The sequence below is a fragment of the Sander lucioperca genome, chromosome 8 (genome assembly GCF_008315115.2).
Source record: "Sander lucioperca isolate FBNREF2018 chromosome 8, SLUC_FBN_1.2, whole genome shotgun sequence".
Taxonomy (NCBI): domain Eukaryota; kingdom Metazoa; phylum Chordata; class Actinopteri; order Perciformes; family Percidae; genus Sander; species Sander lucioperca.
In genome coordinates this window covers 3,446,640-3,466,346 of record NC_050180.1, presented here as the reverse complement: position 1 = coordinate 3,466,346, position 19,707 = coordinate 3,446,640, and the positions used below count along the sequence as shown (strand labels likewise).

Below are 19,707 nucleotides of genomic sequence, written 5' to 3'. Positions count from 1 at the left end.
TAATTGATGGGTTTTAAATTCATAAATATTGTTCACATGCAAAATATGTCTACTTTACCCAACCCATGGACAAAAAAAATCCTCCTGCGGAATCATACGGAAACCGTGGACCTGGCAACCCAGCAGAAGCCACAGCAACACAAACGTGCTCTGCAAGGTTAAAATGGTATGGTCCAATATAGTTGTGTGTGAAATTGTTGGGAAACATATACTTACAGGTAAGAAGGATATGTTGTAAGACCCCTAAAATGGTTATTTTAAACCTCTTTTGGGGAGTGGGTTGTCTTTCATATTTTTTGCGGGGGACAAATCTACCTCTTCTAAATATTGGGGGGGGGGACATTTACTCAGCTCTGTTCAAGGTGGAGCCATAGATGGTGGAAGTAGGGGAGCACCCCATATTGACAGCTTCCCATTACAGAAATTGTCAGAAATGAAAAGCCCTCCTCCACACAGTTGCTAGTAGCCAAGAAGGACGTGGAGGATTAAAAAACATGATGAAGAAGAGGTCATTATCTTCACTCGAGTTTCTGCGCGCAAAACTCGCCAGACGACACCATTTTGTAAACATAGCCATACTGAGAAATACAGAGAGAGTTTTGTGGAGCTTAATTACCTTTGTATCAACTCATTTGGCAATGGGTTAAATGTAACGGATGTTCATTATTATAAAATAGTTGTGCACTATAGCGTTAAATATGAACAGCTATTTATAGACTGTGCGGGCTAAAACACACAAGAAGCCGAATTCTTCTAATTTCCTACATGCTTACAATCGGGGAGGCAAACTCATTAAAATATGCAATAATTAAAATCAGTGTGTATGCTGGAATAGTGGCATTAGAATGTGGCAGAGGCCACCAAATTTGGACTTTTATGGCCAAACATTTTCTTTATGTAATGAGCAATAAAACAGGAAATATACTTGCATAATTCACAGAAAAAAACAAAAGCCTTTTCTTCCTTAGGTGGACCAAAAAATAAATTCTGTACTGACTGTCTGACTGTTCTTTATAACTAATGGTATTGTAGCTGGTTATAACTGTACACAGAGATTTTTGACTTTTGATTCAATTGTTCTATATTCAAGGCCATACACGTAGTTAGTATGTGTTCCCATGCAGTAAGTTTGTAATATTGATGAGTTTGCATCAAGAGTCTGGTAAATAGACACAAACACTCCTCACCTCCAAAATAATTTCCTCACTCAGGCTTAAATAGTTTAAATACATTTGTCTTCAGAGGACTGTGCATAAAAGGGCCCCATCATCTAAAGGCGTTGACACACCGAGCCGATAATCGGCCGTCGGACAGCCTGGCGAGGTCAGTGACTCCAGTCTGTTTGGTGTGTTCTGTACCGTCGTCAGTCTGAGGAGCCGTCGGCCTTCATTTGGGCCGATTTGACATGTTGAATCGGAAGGTGGGCAGTCTGACTCAATGACCAATCTGATTGGTGGAGAGCTAACCCGGAAATGACGAGCGGGATGAGCGCGATGAACGGCCTCTCAAAATCTGACGAAAATCTTTTAAACTGACCTTTGTCGATCTGAAATGAAGACAGATTCAGCAACTGCACGGCCTATTTCTCTCTTAAAATGTTTTCAGAAACACATTTCGGTGAACTATTTTCGTAAAATACGAGATCGTATTCCAAATGAGCCGCCATTATGGCCAATCAGCTGCCGGTTTTCATTTTTTGGGCGACAATACAGATTAGCGCCGCCTGCTGTTATGGGGACGTATTACGTCTCGATCATGCGCAGAACGTACGCTCAAGTTGGTGTCGCTTCGATGTGTTCCGAGGCACTTTTTTTGACCAACTCGGGGAGACTGATCAGTCCTTTTCTGCCAACGGTCGGCCGTCGGGTTGGTGTGTCAGAGCCTTTACCCTCAATCCCAGGAGGACTAACAAACACTATGGGGAAGCTAATGGGGACACAAATGAATAAAGATGAAATTCCTATTAGTGTTGCACTTGTAAAAAGCATATAATGAATGCAAGAGTAAGCAAATGTCAGCGTCTTTCCAAAGCAGCTCCTAAACTGTACAGGATAACTGGATTTATTGTGAAAATAAATCAACATTTTTCTGTCATCATGCATTTCTAGAGCTATTAGAAGCTCAACTTGATCGGTCATATTGTGTTTCCAGATGTTTCTTTTTCAATTTTTCAACTGTTTGCAACTGTGGATGCCTTTAAAGATGCACCTTAAGATCCACTTTTATTCTCTGGCTTTTCATTGTGTATCTTTTCTTTTATCTGATTTCATGGATTTTAATTTGTTTCAACATGTTTCTTTTTAAATCCTGTTATATATTTTCACCACATCTATGTGTATATTTATGTTTTATGCTATATATACATATGTTTTTTTGTCATCTTTGTGAAGTATTTTGGTGCAAACCTTGTTTGCTTTTTAAAGTGCTATATAAATGAAATAAAGTTGAAAATTTGCAACTATACCACTTCATCTCCCTGCTTGTAAATGAAGGATTATCCAGATTACACACCATTATAAATCATCACTAAACAGGAGTCATGCCTACCTGAACTCTAAAACAAACAGCAGAGGAGTATCTGGCTGTAATCTGCACTAAAGATATGACTTGGTTAATAGCTACAGCGTGAAAATATTATTAAATATATAGCTGCACTGTAAACAGCAGGTACTAAATATTGTATTAATCACATGCATCGCTGGTGTCAGAGGGTATTACAGTAAATGTCAAGTCAAACAGGAACAGTGTTTTGTGTGTGTGTGTGTGTGTGTGTGTGTGTGTGTGTGTGTGTGTGTTACCTTGGCACACCCAGGGCTGTACAGAACAGCTCCTTAATGTCCCGCGGGGTGCAGAATCTACTGAACACCACCTGAGGGAGAACAACACACAATCCCAAATGATAAGGGCAGGATTTATAAGCCATGACCACATTTAAATCCACACGAGCCTGGGAAATTGCACTCTGTTGTTAGAACACACATTACACACAGGCCTGAAATACGTACCTATACATGCACAAATAATGACTTAATAACCAGCTTCAAATTAGCTATCTATGTCTAAACTTATTTTTGCTTATTATTACACTGCATGCTAACCTGCCAACATTAGAATGCAAATTTAACGTTAGGATGTTATTACCGGTAGTGGTAACTAATGTATTCTAATACATTATATGTATATAAAATGTAGTATTCAGCTCACAGCCCAGCTGAGGCTAAGTACAGATAAAGATGATAAAGTAAAGCTGAAGATGACAGAATACATCTTAAGCCCCATGATTCTTTGACTACATGATTATTTCTAGAATGGAGGACAGCAGATTTTACATTTTAACATGCACTTGTCTGTGCAGCATGCAAGGGATTTTATTCTCCTTAATTGGAAATACCAATCAATCAATCAATCAAGCAATGAATCAACTAATCAATCAATCAATCAATCATCAAGAGGTTTTGCTTCTCTGCGGTTTTCTTTTCTAATTACACATAGAGCTAATCTCTAGTGTGTGTGTGTGTGTGTGTGTGTGTGCGCGCAAGCTTATTTTCTTTTTAGTTTACTATAAAAACCTATGGTAAACCAAAACGAAAATAAGCAGTGAAAAATATTTTTTGTAAACTGAAACAAAATAAAAACTAAAACCTTCAAGGATAACTAAAAGTTAATTAACTGAAACTACATTGCCAGGTTAAACAAAAAAACTAATACAAAAAAAAGATGAGAGTAAATCATTTCAGACGGACTAAACGGACTTGACATTGACATTCCAGGAGATGGCGCTGTCCCACACTTGCTTCACTAAATATATAAAAGCTGAAACTAAACCTTTCTGAAAAACTACAATTAAACTAAAAATGAAATTGAAAATAAAAAACTCTTATAACCTTGATGCCAGCTGCATGCTCGCCTCTTGCTCTCTGTTTAAACACAACTGACAAATGTGTGGTACATTACAAAAACACACAAAAAAACAACAACCATAAACAGTACAAAGCAGTGAGAGGCTATTTCTAAAAAAATATATAGTGGATGGGCAGGTTTTGATATTTCATCATGTAAAAATCGGAGGAATTGAAACTCTAGAGAACAGCAGGGAGAGGGGCAGGAAGCAGGGAACGCATGTTTGATCATTAATCAGAATCATATCATTTATATCATCTATAATATCTTCTATTATTCTGTCTTCTATGACATTTATAATAGATTATTAGTTTGTTTTCTTGCAAGATTTGCTTGCAGCTCGCAAACAAGACGCCAAAAATAATGACTCCAGATGGGATCCGCTCACAGAGCTCTGCAGCACGGCACATGCTGTGTGAACAGCACAATTGCTTTAGGCCTCCTGCACACTGGCTGCATGGCGTGAGCGTGGCGTTTCTGTTGTGTGTCAGCTGCGTATATAATAATACGTAATAATAGCGTGTGTACTTCATGTTTAACATAAATATATACTGATTTCACAGACATCGGCAGTATTGACGGCAAAATAGGCTACAGAATATTTCGTTCTGTATTTGTTATGGGTTTGGTGTATTTTGTCTTGTTTTGGTAGGTTTTTCTGTCTTGTCTCCTTGTGATTTTCGGTCTTGTCTTGTTTTATGTTCTGTTTCCTGTTTTATTTTGATAGTCTGGTTTTCTGTCTTGTCTTGTCTGGTTTTACTTCATGTCTTGTGTTTTCCCGCTCTTGTGATTGCCTGATGTTTTCCACCTGTTTCCCAGCCCTTGTGTCACCTGCCTCTTGTTACCTCGTTACCCTGTGTATTTAGTCTTTGTCTTTCCTCTGTACAGTGTCAGATCATTGTATGTGTTTGAGTCTGTTTGTGGCCGTGCCCTGCCACCCTGTGTGTGTTCATGTCCTTCCCTGCGTCCTTTTGTGAGTTTTTCTGCGTTATTTTGTTCCTGTGGTTTTTCCAGCCTCTGTGCTGTGTTTTTTAGTTGCAATAAATTCCTGAACTCAAGCCATCTCCTGCCTGCTCTCTGTGTTTGGGTCCTTTTTCCCCTGCTCAGCACAACAGTATTGACAGGTGCAATATTTGAAAATCGATAATTATTATTTTTTAAATTATGTAAGTCATGTAACCAGAGATCAGACCTGTCAGTGTGGTTTGAGCTATTGTATGAGGCGGTGTAAGCGTCCCATCAAGGAACCAGGAAACATCTCTGCCACGAACGTTTTAAAACACTAGGAGGGTAAAAAATGAAACAAGCCCTGAACTAGAGGGCTGCATTGGGATTGGGTCCCGCCGGGTCCCGCGTAACCCAACGCAAATCTCGCGGGAGCGGGCGGTTTAAACTTTGCTGCGGGCGGCTAAAAATACACTGCGGGATCGGGATGTAGCCTGGAACCCCCCCACGCCAGCAGAAACCATAGATATACATATATACTGACACCAGCGTGTCTGAGCCTCCCAGGACGGGGGAGCTCCGAGCCAAGGCTCCGTCCACCCTCATCCTCGGGTCCTTCCTTCCCCCTCTCTCCCTCTCCTTCTGCTCCTTCCTCCCCGTCTAACAGCAGCAAGCACCTGCCTTCTTTGCCTTCATCTTCTCCCTATTAACCTATAAAATGACGTGTTTTCTCATGCGGGACGGGAGAAGACACAACATCAATGCATCTCTATTATTGTGCCGGCATAAATTCTCAGAGTTTTGCGGGTGCGGGCGGGAGTGGACGTACACATTGCAGGAGCGGGCGGGAGTGGAACACACACGTTGCGGGTGCGGGCGGTAATGGTCAGAAATTCGCCGGGAGCGGGCTGAAGAAAACAGTCCCGCGCAGGGCTCTACCCATAGACTGTATATAAGAATGGACCAACAGATCCCGTTGCTCTGGACGGAGACCAGTGAAGCCGTTAGAAGCACTTTTCCGGTGAGCGCTGAGCGTTACTGCGCAGCCTCCAACTGAGAGAGACGACGTAAATGTGCCGTGAGCAACCTGTCTGAAAGTTGGAAGTCTTCTGGTAGCTGTGCCAAGAGAAATCTCAATCATTCCCAATCTAGCAGAGACGGAGAGCGTAGGTATATGTAAGGAGATAACATAGGCACAGGCTAATTATTGATCACTAAAATGATAGTTAACATTAGTAATTACACTTAAACAACTAATGTGAGACGAAACTGCCTGAGAGCTTCTCCTGTACTATACGGTAATTCCTCTACTATGAGACAGTAAGTCTCGTGGTTATGACACAATCGTTAGCCTATTTTTATAAAAACGTCTGCTACGGAGCCATAACGTGAGGTACAAGGTAATGGAGCCTTTTATACATTGTCGTGTTTCTTTAGAAATAAACAATGGACAAATAGAGTCTTTAAACTCTTCAGATGTAAAGTTATTCGCTGTCAAAGTGACGCCAAAATGAATGGCAGTCAATGGGATGCTAACGGGGGGTGATCGCTTTGTAGCATTAAAATGGCGCCATAGGAGGTTCGCGGTCCACGGAGAAGCTTACCCCCTTGGCTCTACCCTGAACTGCCCGGGAGTTGAATGTTTCCTCTCTATGTCTCGCTCGTCTCTTTTCTTTCTCTCTCTCCTGTGAAATAAAGCTGCCTTCAAGTGTGGTCGGAAACGTCGAGATCTATAAATGCTCTGGCGAATCGCCGGATCACTTTTTTTGGTGTGAATGCCCACTAACGGGCGGAATAAGGAAGCGGGGCGCTACAAACACTCCCTCGTTCACTCATTCACTCATACTTTTAAATTATCATCAGTCATCACTGTCAGATGTGGTGTTGTAACTTTATGTAGAGCACTGCATTGTAGGATTGCTAGCAGAAAGTATTCATGCCAAAGACACTATATCTTTCATTCCATAGGGGGAAAGTTTTGAGGCACTAACGTTATATAGTAAATACATTTTACACTTGCAAATATTAAAAATAGTGCACTAAAAATTCTTCTAGTCTTTAGTCTTGTTTATTTTTATGTGCAAAATATGTAATGTGGGACAGTGTTCCCCAACCACCGGTCATTTGGTACCGAGCCACACACAACAACAAAAAAATAACATTATTTCTGTTTGATTGATAATCAGAGTCCGAAAGATGTTTTATTTTGAAAAATGACCGGCTTCTCTCCCGTCTGTCACGCGTCTCTTCCTCTTGACACATGTCACGTGATATTTACCGCTCGATGAAGCCCACAAATTTGCTAAAAAATAAGTAAACAAACATCTTTGCAGAGCTTTTTGGCTCAGGGGAAAAATCCCGTGGAGGAGGAGACAGAAGAGGAGCACACAACTTCAAAGAAAAAGAAATTTCACAGACAATACCAGGAGTCCTACTTAAAATACGGATTTATCACAACATGTGATTCTCATGTGCCAAGCCCGCTCTGCATAATATGTGGCGACAAGCTAGCAAATGAGGCAATGAAGCCTTCAAAACGTATTCGGCACATGGAGAACAAGCACTCCGATTTTCTGCCGTGACAGCAGTCAAAACAAAATCACGGAATAAACGGGACATAAGGAACACACTTCGGGTGTCACCGTCTCCCGTTACCCCCAGATGGAACTGTTTGGTTGCACAGAAATAAGCGTAGGGCTCCCACTGATACAGCATTAAAGTAAATTGTGTTTTTCATGCATTTTACATTTGTATTCATATTATATACATTATTAGATATTTGTTTTCATGCTGGTCGTATCATTTTATTGTGTCGTGTTTATCCGCCACACCGTAAAGACTGGTCCGTGAAAATATGTCTTACATGAAACCGGTCCGTGGGGCAAAAAAGGTTGGGGACCGTTGATGTAGGACATTTCCGCATGGCAGAATACTTTTGTTGAACACAACAAATTTAATTTGGAGTACATTTTGAAACAGCTACTTTCTTCTTTTTACAACATGTTTTTCTAATTTTAGCGTCAGCAGACTAACAGTCCCCCTGCAGCAGGATATCACGGTTCTCCTTCTTCCTCTGACTACAGTTATGTGGAGCAATCAACCACTGGGGGAAACCTCTTGAGTCTGAACGTGCAGGCTTCCCAAGCTCAAGGCTCTTCTTTTGATTAAAGAATGTGCATGTTGCAGCACAGCAGCAGTAAATATTTCAACTTTTTCATCCCTTCTGCTCCCACACCTTAATAAACAAGGCCAAGCACTGTCACTGAACATGACAAATGATTTGTGTCACTCCGCATCATACACAGAGGGAAGACCCACATACACAAAGGAGCTATTTGCGTGTGATGTGTAGCATCTATGACCAACGAACAGCCAAATCACAGCAAGAGATGACACCGGGAGGCCTGGCACTGTTAGGGGAGCCAAGGGGTGGGTGGGGGGGGGGGCTGGTTTAATGAGTGCTGTCCAGAGGGCCAACCGAGAGATGATTGTGGAGGAGGAGAGTATGGTGGGCCGACAGGGGCAAACGCACTGCAACTTAATGAAACACACGCAAATAGACAAAAAACAATCAAATTAAGAAAACATCTTCATTAATTTGACAACACATGCACAGCTTTTAGCAAACGCGCTGCAAATACACACAACACATCCAATTACACAAACGTGCTGCAAATATAGAAATGATGCAAAAAGAAAAGCACACAAACCCCTAAAACAAATGCAACAAAAAAAACGCTGCATCCAGATTACACAACGGAAGTGGAACAGCTTGACTCTTGACTCCAGAGAGAGAGAGAGAGAGAGAGAGAGAGAGAGAGAGAGAGACGGGGCACGTTCAATCTCAGAACGGTGCAACTGCTTGATGATCATATACTGTAAATATTAAGTCTATGTCTGAGATATGTTTTCTCTCGTTTGGTGGGTGTGTCTCTAGTTCATTGGCTCAGGTCACAGGTGATACCCAATCAGCAGAGACGTGTCTGTAAATTTGTGGTAATAAAAAGGCAGAGTGCTCTCTCCCCGTGGGGTCGAAAATCAAGCTGTTCCACTTAGCGCTCCCCCTAGAGGCCTGGAGAACTTCCTTTGTGTAAACTGGATGCAGCGTTTTTCTGGGTTTGTGTGCTTTTCTTTTTGCATCGTTTGTGTATTTGCAGCGTGTTTGTGTATTTGGTTGTGTTGTGTGTATGTGCAGCGTGTTTGCTAAATGCTGCGCATGTGTTGTCAAATGAATGAAGATGTTTTCTTAATTTGCTTGTGTTTTGTCTAGTTGCATGTGTTTCATAAAGCTGCAGTTCGTTTGCCCCTGTCGGCCACCATAGGAGAGAGGTCAAAGTGCACTTGAGCGGTCTGGCAGTGGCAGCCTGTCACAGGTGGAAGAGACAGGGACAGGTGGAGGGCAGCGGACACACAGCAGTACTTCAGAAACAGCACATCTACAGCTTCTTCTTATTCCTGCTCTGAAACACAATGGAAAAGACGACTTTTTATTACTGCACGATTACAGGTAATTCAGTCCTGGACTCATATTTCCTCATATAGGATTTGGAATTGTCATGGTTGTAAAAGCCACAACAAATCTGTCACTGTCTCCTCTAACTTTTGCTAAGCATTACTAACGATTATTTTCATTGCTGATGATTCTGTCGATTTTGTTCTTGATTCATTAATTAGTTGTTTGGTCTATAAAAGGTCAGAAAATTGTGAAAAATGTCCATTGGTGTTTCCCAAAAGCCCAAGTTGACGTCGTCAAATGTCTTGTGTCCACAACTCAGTTTACTGTCACAAAGGAGAGAAGAAATCAGAAAATATTCACATTTAACAAGCTGACATCAGAGAATTTGTACTCAAACCGATTAATCGATTATCATAATCATAATAGTTGACAACAAATTGACTAATTGATTAATCTTTGCAGCTCTAAGCATTATGGGTATGAATGCAGAACAGATACTGTCCCCATCAGATATCAACATCCTTCCTCTGCTACCCATAAACCCTTGTCTTTGGGGGACTTTTCTGGTCCCAGTTCTCATTTTAAGATAACTAGTACAGTGCCCGTTGAAAATGTGCCTGTTTGGAACGGGCTGATTGCTTGGCCTGTGGTATTGCTGCTTGTAGAATTCTCCAAAACTAAATTGTACCCCAAAATGACTTACAGAAGGACCCCAAACCACTTAATATGCAACTCAACTGTATAGCTACTACTGACTTACAGTGTAGGCTACTTCTACATCAGAGGAAGACATTGTACTACTGTATTTACCTGACAGAGAACGTGGCAAATTTAGAATTTAATCACAAAATATCACAATGAAAATGTAGAGTAATCAGACAGTAGACTCATGGACTCATGGCAGTGTGCTACCCATCCGACCTGTTATGAAAGCTAATCAGCACCTATCTGCATTAATCCCCACCAGAACTGGACTGTGTATGTGTGTGTGTGAGAGAGAGAGAGTAAAGAGAGTAAATATCTAATTGGCTTTTTACCGAAATATTGTACGTCAGACCACATTTACACTCTGCACATCCTTATTAAAAACTACACCAAAATTAAAAATGGGAAAATATTTGCATGTTTTATAGACTTTAAAAAAGCATTTGATTCAATATGGCATGATGGGCTTTTTTATAAACTTATTGAAAGCAGTATAGGGGGTAAAGTTTATGCGATATTAAATCACTGCACGCGGAAAATAAAAATTGGCTCCAAAAGAACAGAATTCTTTAAACAAGGGCGTGGAATGAGACAGGAATGCAGTTTGAGTCCAACACTGTTTAACATTTACATCAATGAACTAGCAGCCATGTTGGAACAATCTGCAGCCCCAGGTCTCACACTTCATGATACCAACATCAAGTTCCTGCTCTATGCCGATGATCTGGTTCTGTTGTCCCCAACAGAAGAGGGTTTACAACAGAGCCCGTCCTAGAGCAGTACTGTCAGAAATGGGCACTGACAGTCAATCTGAAAAAGACCAGTGTTATGGTATTTCAGAGGAGAGCCAGAGTTACAACTTCACTCTGGGCAACACCAGACTAGAACAAAAGGGTTCCTATAATTACTTAGGGGTTGAAATTAGAGCATCGGGGAGTTTCAACCTGGCCATAAACACACTATGTAATAAAGCTCAGAGAGCTTTGTATGCAATCAAATGCAAATTTGGAAAAACAAAAGCTACAATTTTTTGATAACACCAATCATGCTTTATGGAGGCTAAGTCTGGGGCCCGATTTTGAAACCAGAATTTAAAAACTGGGATAAAACTCCCACTGAAAAATTATAATTGGAATTTTGTAAAATGATTCTAAAAGTTCGCCCAAACACCCGAAACAATGCATGCAGAATAGAACTCTGTATATTCCCTCTGAAAATTCAAATCCAAAAAATCACATACATTTTGGCAGCATTTAAATCAAGCTGATAAAAATTCCAATGCATACAAAGCTCTCCTACGCAAACCAGCAGTGTTCAGATGTCCACCCTCTGGACCAGCTGGCACAGAGGTACACGGAGCTAAACACCACAGTCAGTAGTAGACAGACAGGTAGAGAGAGAGACAGGTACACTGAGCTAAACACCACAGTCAGTAGTAGACAGACAGGTAAAGAGAGAGACAGGTACACTGAGCCTCAGAGCCACCACAGACACAATCCTCAGTCTTCAATCAAAAGATTTGAAACTAAATTAAAAGACGAATATACAGAACAATGGCGAAATGAAAATAAAATACAACACAAATTCCTCTGTTATCAATCCCTGAACAGAGATATCCAATTGGCCGAATATCTCAAAACAAAAAATCCAAAAGAAAAACAAATTTTAACAAAATACAGAGTCAGTGACCATGAGCTGGAAATTGAAAGAGTTCGACGGCTAGCATGCATGGCTAGCAGCTAAATATGTCTTCTCCTGCCACAATACAAAGCAAAATAAGTAGAGAATTGTATATATTATCATTTTTATTTTTCTATTCTTTTTTTTCGGTTTTCTTTTTTTATATTATTGTTTCAACGTACCCTTTGAGGGACATGCACAGAATTTGTTTAGTATCTGCAATTATATCATAATTATCCTGTTCACTTGTATTGTTATAGCAGATGTATTTACTCCTTGTTGTTGTTTATATGTATTATGATATATGTATTGTATGTATGATTGTTCCTATGCTTTGGCAACACAGATGTATTTTTTGTTGTCATGCCAATAAAGCAGCATGAGATTGAGAGAGAGAGAGAGAGAGAGAGAGAGAACATTGTAGTGTTGTCTTTTTCGTCAACGATATTGCATGATATCACCACAGTTTAATGACGGCAGTGTTGTCTCGTCTCTCGTGTGATGTCCATGTAAGCAATCCGCTGTTGCTCCGGGAAAGCGAAGAAAAGTCTGGTTTACGTTATATCCAGTAATCATGTTAACGCAGAACAGTCAAAGTCAGAGACATTGAACCCCCCCCCCCCGATGCTGTACAGAGCGTCGTCAACATTTAAAAAAAAAATAGCTGCAGTCAACCTAGGGGAAAGACTGTGAAATACATTAAAGTATTCGGTGTTGTGTCGAAGTTTGTTCCCCCGTCGAGTACTTTGTTGTGATTGTGGTAATCTATTGGCTGTAATAAATATATCGGCCAGGTTTTTGTGAGGGAGATATTCGTTATAGGCGTAACGTTACAGGTAACTTGGTAACAGACGTACGATTTGATTTTTTTAAACGGCGTTCTTAATGTAATAAGTTATGTGGTGAAAGTTAGAGGCAACAGTTGCGATGTTCCTGTATGCTATCCTGCTGTAAAGCGTTCTGCGTGACCCCCCGCCCTCCCCCCACTGCTGTAAAGCGTTCTGCGTGACCTCCCGCCCTTCCCCCACTGCTGTAAAGCGTTCTGCGTGTGGCGTCTGCCTGTGACGTGCAGGTTACCTTCCCCCCAAAGACAGACACACACACACACACACACACACACACACACACACAGAGGCGTCCCACTTTATTAAATAGATGCAGTATAGGCATATTTAATTTGACTGCCAATGATTTATTTATTTATATTTGAACATGTGCTCCTAGTTGCTAATCAAACCTGCCTAATGCTGCGGTGTAATAACGGTGCTTCCCTTTGCTGTCCTCCTGCATCAAGTATGCATGCATTTGAATTGTCATCATTTACTGTCCATTTCAGGAAAAAAAAAACAACGCCGAACTTCACTGATAAAGAACAGAAGGAAGAGAGATAATAACTGCTAATTTGGCCCTCTCTTTTAAAGAAAAACAACGTGAGCTTAAAAGGAACCACAGACGTAAATTTACCTAATGACAAGCAAAGCCTCCGCTGAATGTAAATGAGTGTGCAGCAGTAAAGTGTCCTGTGGATGACAGCAACTCTAATGCTCTTTTACTAATGAAAAAAGCTGAACGTGTTCTTTTTGGCCATACAGCTGCACTTTGAGTCTGTGTTTTTGCACTACATTAATTCATGTGATTAGTTAAATACTCCTTAGGATGTCTAAAAGCAGGATGTCATTAGTATGACAAATTCATGTTCTTGTTTTAAGATGCTGCGACTGATTTCAATAACAAACCCCACTTTATCATAATGTGTCCCCTGCTGCTGCTGCTGCTGAATGCACCCAGGATGATGATCCCACACCATAAACCAGACCCATCCACTGTTATGCAAAAACATAAAAAAGAGATATTCAAACCTGGTCATCGCGCAAACAGGACACTCTAACCAGAATCTGATTAGCCTGAATAAGGACTTGAGATAACAAAAGGGAAACACAGAACACAGAAAACAATGGTTTTTCAGGGGAAAAGGCACAAAGTAGTGATAACATAGCTTTGTAATAAGCTGCAGTTCACCCAGCGTGTGTATGAAGAGAGCTGAATATGCAACAGATTTGTAATTTAAAACACATAGAAGAAAAGGATATGGGATGAATACGCATTCAATTTCGGGCTTTAACTAACCATTATTTTCATTGTCGATTATTTTCTCGATTATTTGGTCTATAAAATGTCAGAAAACGGTGAAAAATGTCGATCAATGATTGCCAAAGCAAGATGACGTCCTCAAATGTCTTGTTTTGTCCCCAACTTAAAGATATTCAGTTTACTGTCACAGAGGAGAGACTAAATTAGAACATATTCACATTTAACAAGCTGGAATCAGAGAACTCTGAGAGCTGAAACTAATCTAATATTAAAACCTAAATCCAAATCTAAGTGGTCGTGTCTGTGTTACACAGCTGTGTACGGGGACTCGTCTAACATTTCCAGCCTAGCAACAGGTGACCACCGATCTTCTGAACAAACAGCTCAATATTACCGACGGTCAATACAGAAGATTTGGCTGGTGGTGAGCCATCAAATACAAACACAGCTGCAGGATATATACACACACACACACACACACACACACAGACCAGAACATTGAGAAATGTCACCATTCAAAAAAACAAAGACGCCCTGAGTGAAAATTGAGATGTTGTCTCTATTTATCTGTAGCTGATAGCACTGAACACTGCTGTCAATAAAAATGTTAAATAGTAAATGTAATCTAATTGTAATGTAATGTCATTTAATCTTTCTCCTATTCCATTTCTGTTCCACTACACACTCAACATTTCCCTACCTCATGCTTGAAACACATTAAGCTGTATTAACCCTTTTAAACAAGAGCAAATCCTCCCACCCTGTTGCATGATGCAAGTGTCTGCATGAGGAAATGTCATGGTTTTGTGCAGCACACACATACAGTATATACACTCTGTGTGAACTCTATAAAAAAGACAATAAATGCAAAGTGCCGGTGAGACATAAACCTCATTATATGGCCTTTTATGAGCTGCTGTTCCTTCTTCATTGGTTTGCCAATGTAAACAGAGCTGTGGCTGTGCTCTCTGCCTTCTCCGTTAACAATAATGGGACAAATAGTCTGAAATTTACACTTCCCTTCACTATCTATGAGTAATAATGAGCAACAGCGCATGGAGTGTGTTGGATTGGATTGGATTTTTGACTGTTTTTTTGTTGTTGCTTTTTCTCATTGAAACTGAGGTAGTAATGGTGTCTCCTATTAGGGCAGTGATTCATGTTTTAGCAGAATCGGAATGGTTCACATCGCAATCAATCTGGATGTCCTGGTGGGATTTTGGTTGTTGTGGTTGAGGCTGACAATGATTTAGGTTTTCCTTTGTGACCCTGAGCAGGATAAAAAGACTGGATGGATGGATGGATGGATGGATAGATGGATAAATGAAAGGATGAATGAAGTCAGTTCAAAGGTCTCCAATGGCGAAAACTTAGTAAAGGGAAAGAAATGCAATTTTGCATGTTTTGGTTCAGATTTCCTTTCTGTTTTGGTCTTAAGCTAACATGGGACAAACTCTTGAGGATCAGACCTTTAGGGGGGCTCAGGCCCTAATGAGAATGTGACACGGATACAGTGCCTTGTTAGTGTTAAACAGTGTTGACTGGGTTACTACTGCTGTACACAGGGAACATACTACTATTACTGCTGTACACAGGGAACATACTACTATTACTGCTGTACACAGGGAACATACTACTACTGTACACAGGGAACACACTACTACAACTACTGTACACAGGGAACACACTACTACTACTGCTATACACAGGGAACACACTACTACAACTGCTATACACAGGGAACATACTACTACTACTGCTATACACAGAGAACATACTACTACTACTGCTATACACAGAGAACACACTACTACAACTGCTATACACAGGGAACATACTACTACTACTGCTGTACACAGGGAACACACTACTACAACTGCTATACACAGGGAACATACTACTACTACTGCTATACACAGGGAACATACTACTACTACTGCTGTACACAGGGAACACACTACTACAACTGCTATACACAGGGAACATACTACTACTACTGCTGTACACAGAGAACATACTACTACAACTGCTATACACAGGGAACATACTACTACTACTGCTATACACAGAGAACATACTACTACAACTGCTATACACAGGGAACATACTACTACTACTGCTGTACACAGGGAACACACTACTACAACTGCTATACACAGGGAACATACTACTACTACTGCTGCTGTACACAGGGAACATACTACTACTACTGCTGTACACAGGGAACATACTACTACGACTGCTGTACACAGGGAACATACTACTACTACTGCTGTACACAGGGAACATAGTACTACTACTGCTCTACACAGGGAACACACTACTACTACTGCTGTACACAGGGGACATACTACTACTACTGCTGTACACAGGGAACATACTACTACTACTACTGCTGTACACAGGGAACATACTACTACTACTGCTGTACACAGGGAACATACCACTACCACTGCTGTACACAGGGAACATACTACTACTACTGCTGTACACAGGGAACATACTACTACTACTACTGGATTACAGATGCATAGCATTGGCGACAGCGACACAGGATATTGAACCTGTTTCAAGCCCTTTGAATAGAATAGAAAGGGTCTAAAATTGCCCATGCTCTTGATTAAGTTTAGTTCAGATTAATTGTCACATAATACTGCTGTCAGTTGATCAGTGTTCCCCAGTCGTACATATCTGCAGGACTCTAAACTGCAGCCAGTGACACAGAGGCCATCAGGAGCTGGCACAGGTGTAGTTGGCATACATTTGGTCTCATTACAGCAACATTTCTGTGTGTTTCATTCAATATTTGCAAGATTTATTATAAAACCATTACCATCCAACACAAAGACAGGCTCTGAGGTGTGGAAACAATAGCTGTAAGGCTGGTAAGTGATTGACTTGAAAGTTCCAGTCTGGGAATCTCGTGCATGTTGTTGGATGAATAGGTTGCATGCCTGAGTGTATTCAGAGAGCAGAGCCTGGGTTACTCTTCAACCTCACAGCTCTGCAGTCTCACACTCAGTCACACACAGTCTTATTTAACATCCAAACTAACCTGTGAGATTATTCTGCCTGCTCCATGGACTGTAAATAGTCACCAATTCACACACACACTCAGCAATTTATTTACACACACACACACACACACACACACACAGAGGATAATGGTGGTTACAGTGGATAGTAATGATTCATACACATCATCATAACTATGGTCTCTCTACTTAAGCACACTATTTTTAGCCAATGAAGTGTTCAGTATCATTACATTCTCTGTGATAAACAGACATGACATTTAGACTGAAGGCCGTACCACCAATTTACCTTACAGTAAATCATACACAGCACGTAGCACTTAAAGCAGACCTGATGCTCCCTGTGGGGATCACCTTAATCAAGCAAGCATCAAATCTCTCTGTGGCATCAAATCTCTAGGGCTGTCCTCGACTAAAGAAATTCTTAGTCGACTAACACTTATATGATTTTGTCGATTAATCGATTAGTTGATGTAATCGACAGAGTTGTGCTCTTTGAGAGGTGGTTAAGACTAGAAAAGCACAATATAAATGTAGTTAATGAACCATCTGTAAAACTGACTTTCTCCACAATTAATCCTGCAAAAGCACCACTTTAAATCTTGTGTTTACCAGAAATGTGCTCATAAGTTTCTTGGAAATGAGTAATTAAGCATGAATAAGCATAAAAAATGACTCATCAACTAAAGAAATCTTAGTCGACTAAGACCAAAACGACCGATTAGTCGACTAATCGACTAAGAGGTGTCAGCCCTACAAATCTCAATGTTACAATAAGGCTATAATAATGTTTTTCTAAGGGTTTTATGAACCAAGGATACAGTTCTCTTTCAGTTAGTTGAGACAGGTAGTCCATGAACGATAACTGACCTACTACAGCTAATTACTGCTAACCAAAAAAACAAAAAACTCACCACATCCCATTTCTATAAAATCCATATATGGATTTGCATGGGGTCCACTTTGAATTTATAACAAATTCACAATATTTAATGACATTTATGACATTTGTTTATTCCCCTAAAACATCCCAGTAACATTTATATACTCTGTACTCCGCATTACAATTTGTATCATTAAACTACTTTAGATTTTATTTTCCTATAGCCTACAGATATTACTGTAAATATTTAGTGATCACATCACAATATTTAAAGTCCTTTGACCTACAGGCTACCACACTTGTAATATTACTGTAACAACTGTTGTATAGGCCTAGTTATGATAATATACTATGGCATTATCATGCTTTTTTACCTCCTGTTGTCACTAGACTTCTTATTGAACTCAACGATGGGCAATATTAAATTAATATATAATGAATAACTAAATAAAATATATAAATAACCTACAATGCCAATAATAGCAATGGTGATATTGATAATTAGAAATAAAAACAATAATAATATAAATTAAACAATTAATAACCATTAAATATAGGCTAGTTGTTTTGTCATTATAGTAATGAGCTACTGTTATTTTAAAATTACTAAAGTTCCGTTTTGAAACATTGATTAGGCCTATGTCACTTTCCATGTTTGTATTTTGTTTATATAATCCCATAGCCCCAGCTTCTTCTTATAAAATAACATGTATTTAATACTGGCCGTTTTGGAGTTCCATAACTAATTAAGCGGTGGTTTCTATGAAGGTTGTTGCAAACAGTGTTGACATATAGCATACAGTAGCCTATATGTATCCTACCTTCTGAATCCTACCGTCCACGTCCAGGTAAATGACGCGGTAGGAGGACGAAGCGGAGCCCATGGTCCCCTCACCTCTCCCCGGCGTCGGTGCGTCGCTGTGCGGGTTCTGCTCCGGGCTCCGTGTCACCGGTCCCACTCGCACCGCCGTTACTAAAGCGAGGGTGGTGAAAGTGGAGTCAGCGGTCAAACAACATCCCACCAGCCTGTCAGTCTGTCAGAAACACCGATACAAACTCTCTCTCCTTTTCTAACTCTTTCTCCCGGTTTCTCTCCGCTCTGTCACTTCGCTATCATCTCATAAAGCCTGTCCACGCGCGTCCCCGCCTCTCTCATTCGTTACAGACCTCCTGGGTCTGCGCGCGCTCATCTACAGGCACGCTCTCGCGCTCTCTCTCTCTCTCTCTCTCTCTCTCACACACACACGCACGCACGCACGCACACACACACACACACACACACACACACACACACAGAGTTGTACAGGTAGATTACACAGATACTACTAGGTTGTGTTTGTTTTGAGTGCAATGCTTGGGGGAGATATCCATTTCCACCAATCAGAGGCAACTTTGAGTAATGTCACTCATGCTGGATTGCTTGGCTTGGTTGCACACCAATGACTGAGTCACTCAGATGTATGTTAATTTTAAAGGGAGAAAAAAAACCATATGTGTTTTTGATTTGTATGTTTCTTCAGAGTAACAGTAATGGTACAGTGTAAGACAGTGTAGTGGTATGAAAAGTCCCTCTTTCTGCTCGCTTGAAACAGACCTAATGGAAGATAAACACCAGCCAAAGGAATTAGTTGTGGAAAAACCTAACATCCCAAATGTGTTGTATTAATCATGAATACATCCATTTGTTACAACTGACTACCCTTTTATAAAGGATGCCTTAGAAAGTGGTATCCACATGTCTGCATTTCTCTTAGCTACATTCTCTTTTCCTTTTTGTTTATTTGGATTTGGAGCTCATTTTTTAGTTTCTGCGTTTGTATGTGTTCTGTCCTTGGCCTTACACACATACTGTACACTCACGCAGCCACAAATAGTGTGGAAAAGTGGAACAGTGGGGATGACGGCACTTCTTGTTGACGTTCAAAGTATTTTCAAACAAAACGAGACTAGCTCGCCCCTCCTTCCTCCTCATTTTTTTTTATTTTTTTATTTATTTCTTTTTTGTATATGTT

The 19,707-nt window shown here is 40.4% G+C and overlaps 1 protein-coding gene across 3 annotated transcripts in view; it reads right to left on the bottom strand.

Moving 5' to 3' along the window:
* pde9a (phosphodiesterase 9A) overlaps window positions 1-18,819 on the bottom strand; it is a 59,217-nt gene extending 40,398 nt beyond the window's left edge. Inside the window, exons 1-2 of one of the 3 annotated variants that reach the window (XR_004103413.2) lie at window positions 18,517-18,818; window positions 2,799-2,869 (exon numbers count right to left, since the gene is read on the bottom strand). Coding sequence is in view for 2 of the 3 variants with exons in the window: in XM_031289674.2 (XP_031145534.1) it covers window positions 2,799-2,869; window positions 18,517-18,579 (134 nt within the window). In the remaining variant the exon portion in view is untranslated. Of the gene's footprint in view, window positions 1-2,798; window positions 2,870-18,516 lie in introns of all 3 variants that reach the window. The other 2 variants (XM_031289674.2, XM_031289673.2) reach the window with 2 other exon arrangements.
* Between the last annotated feature and the right edge of the window lie 888 nt (window positions 18,820-19,707).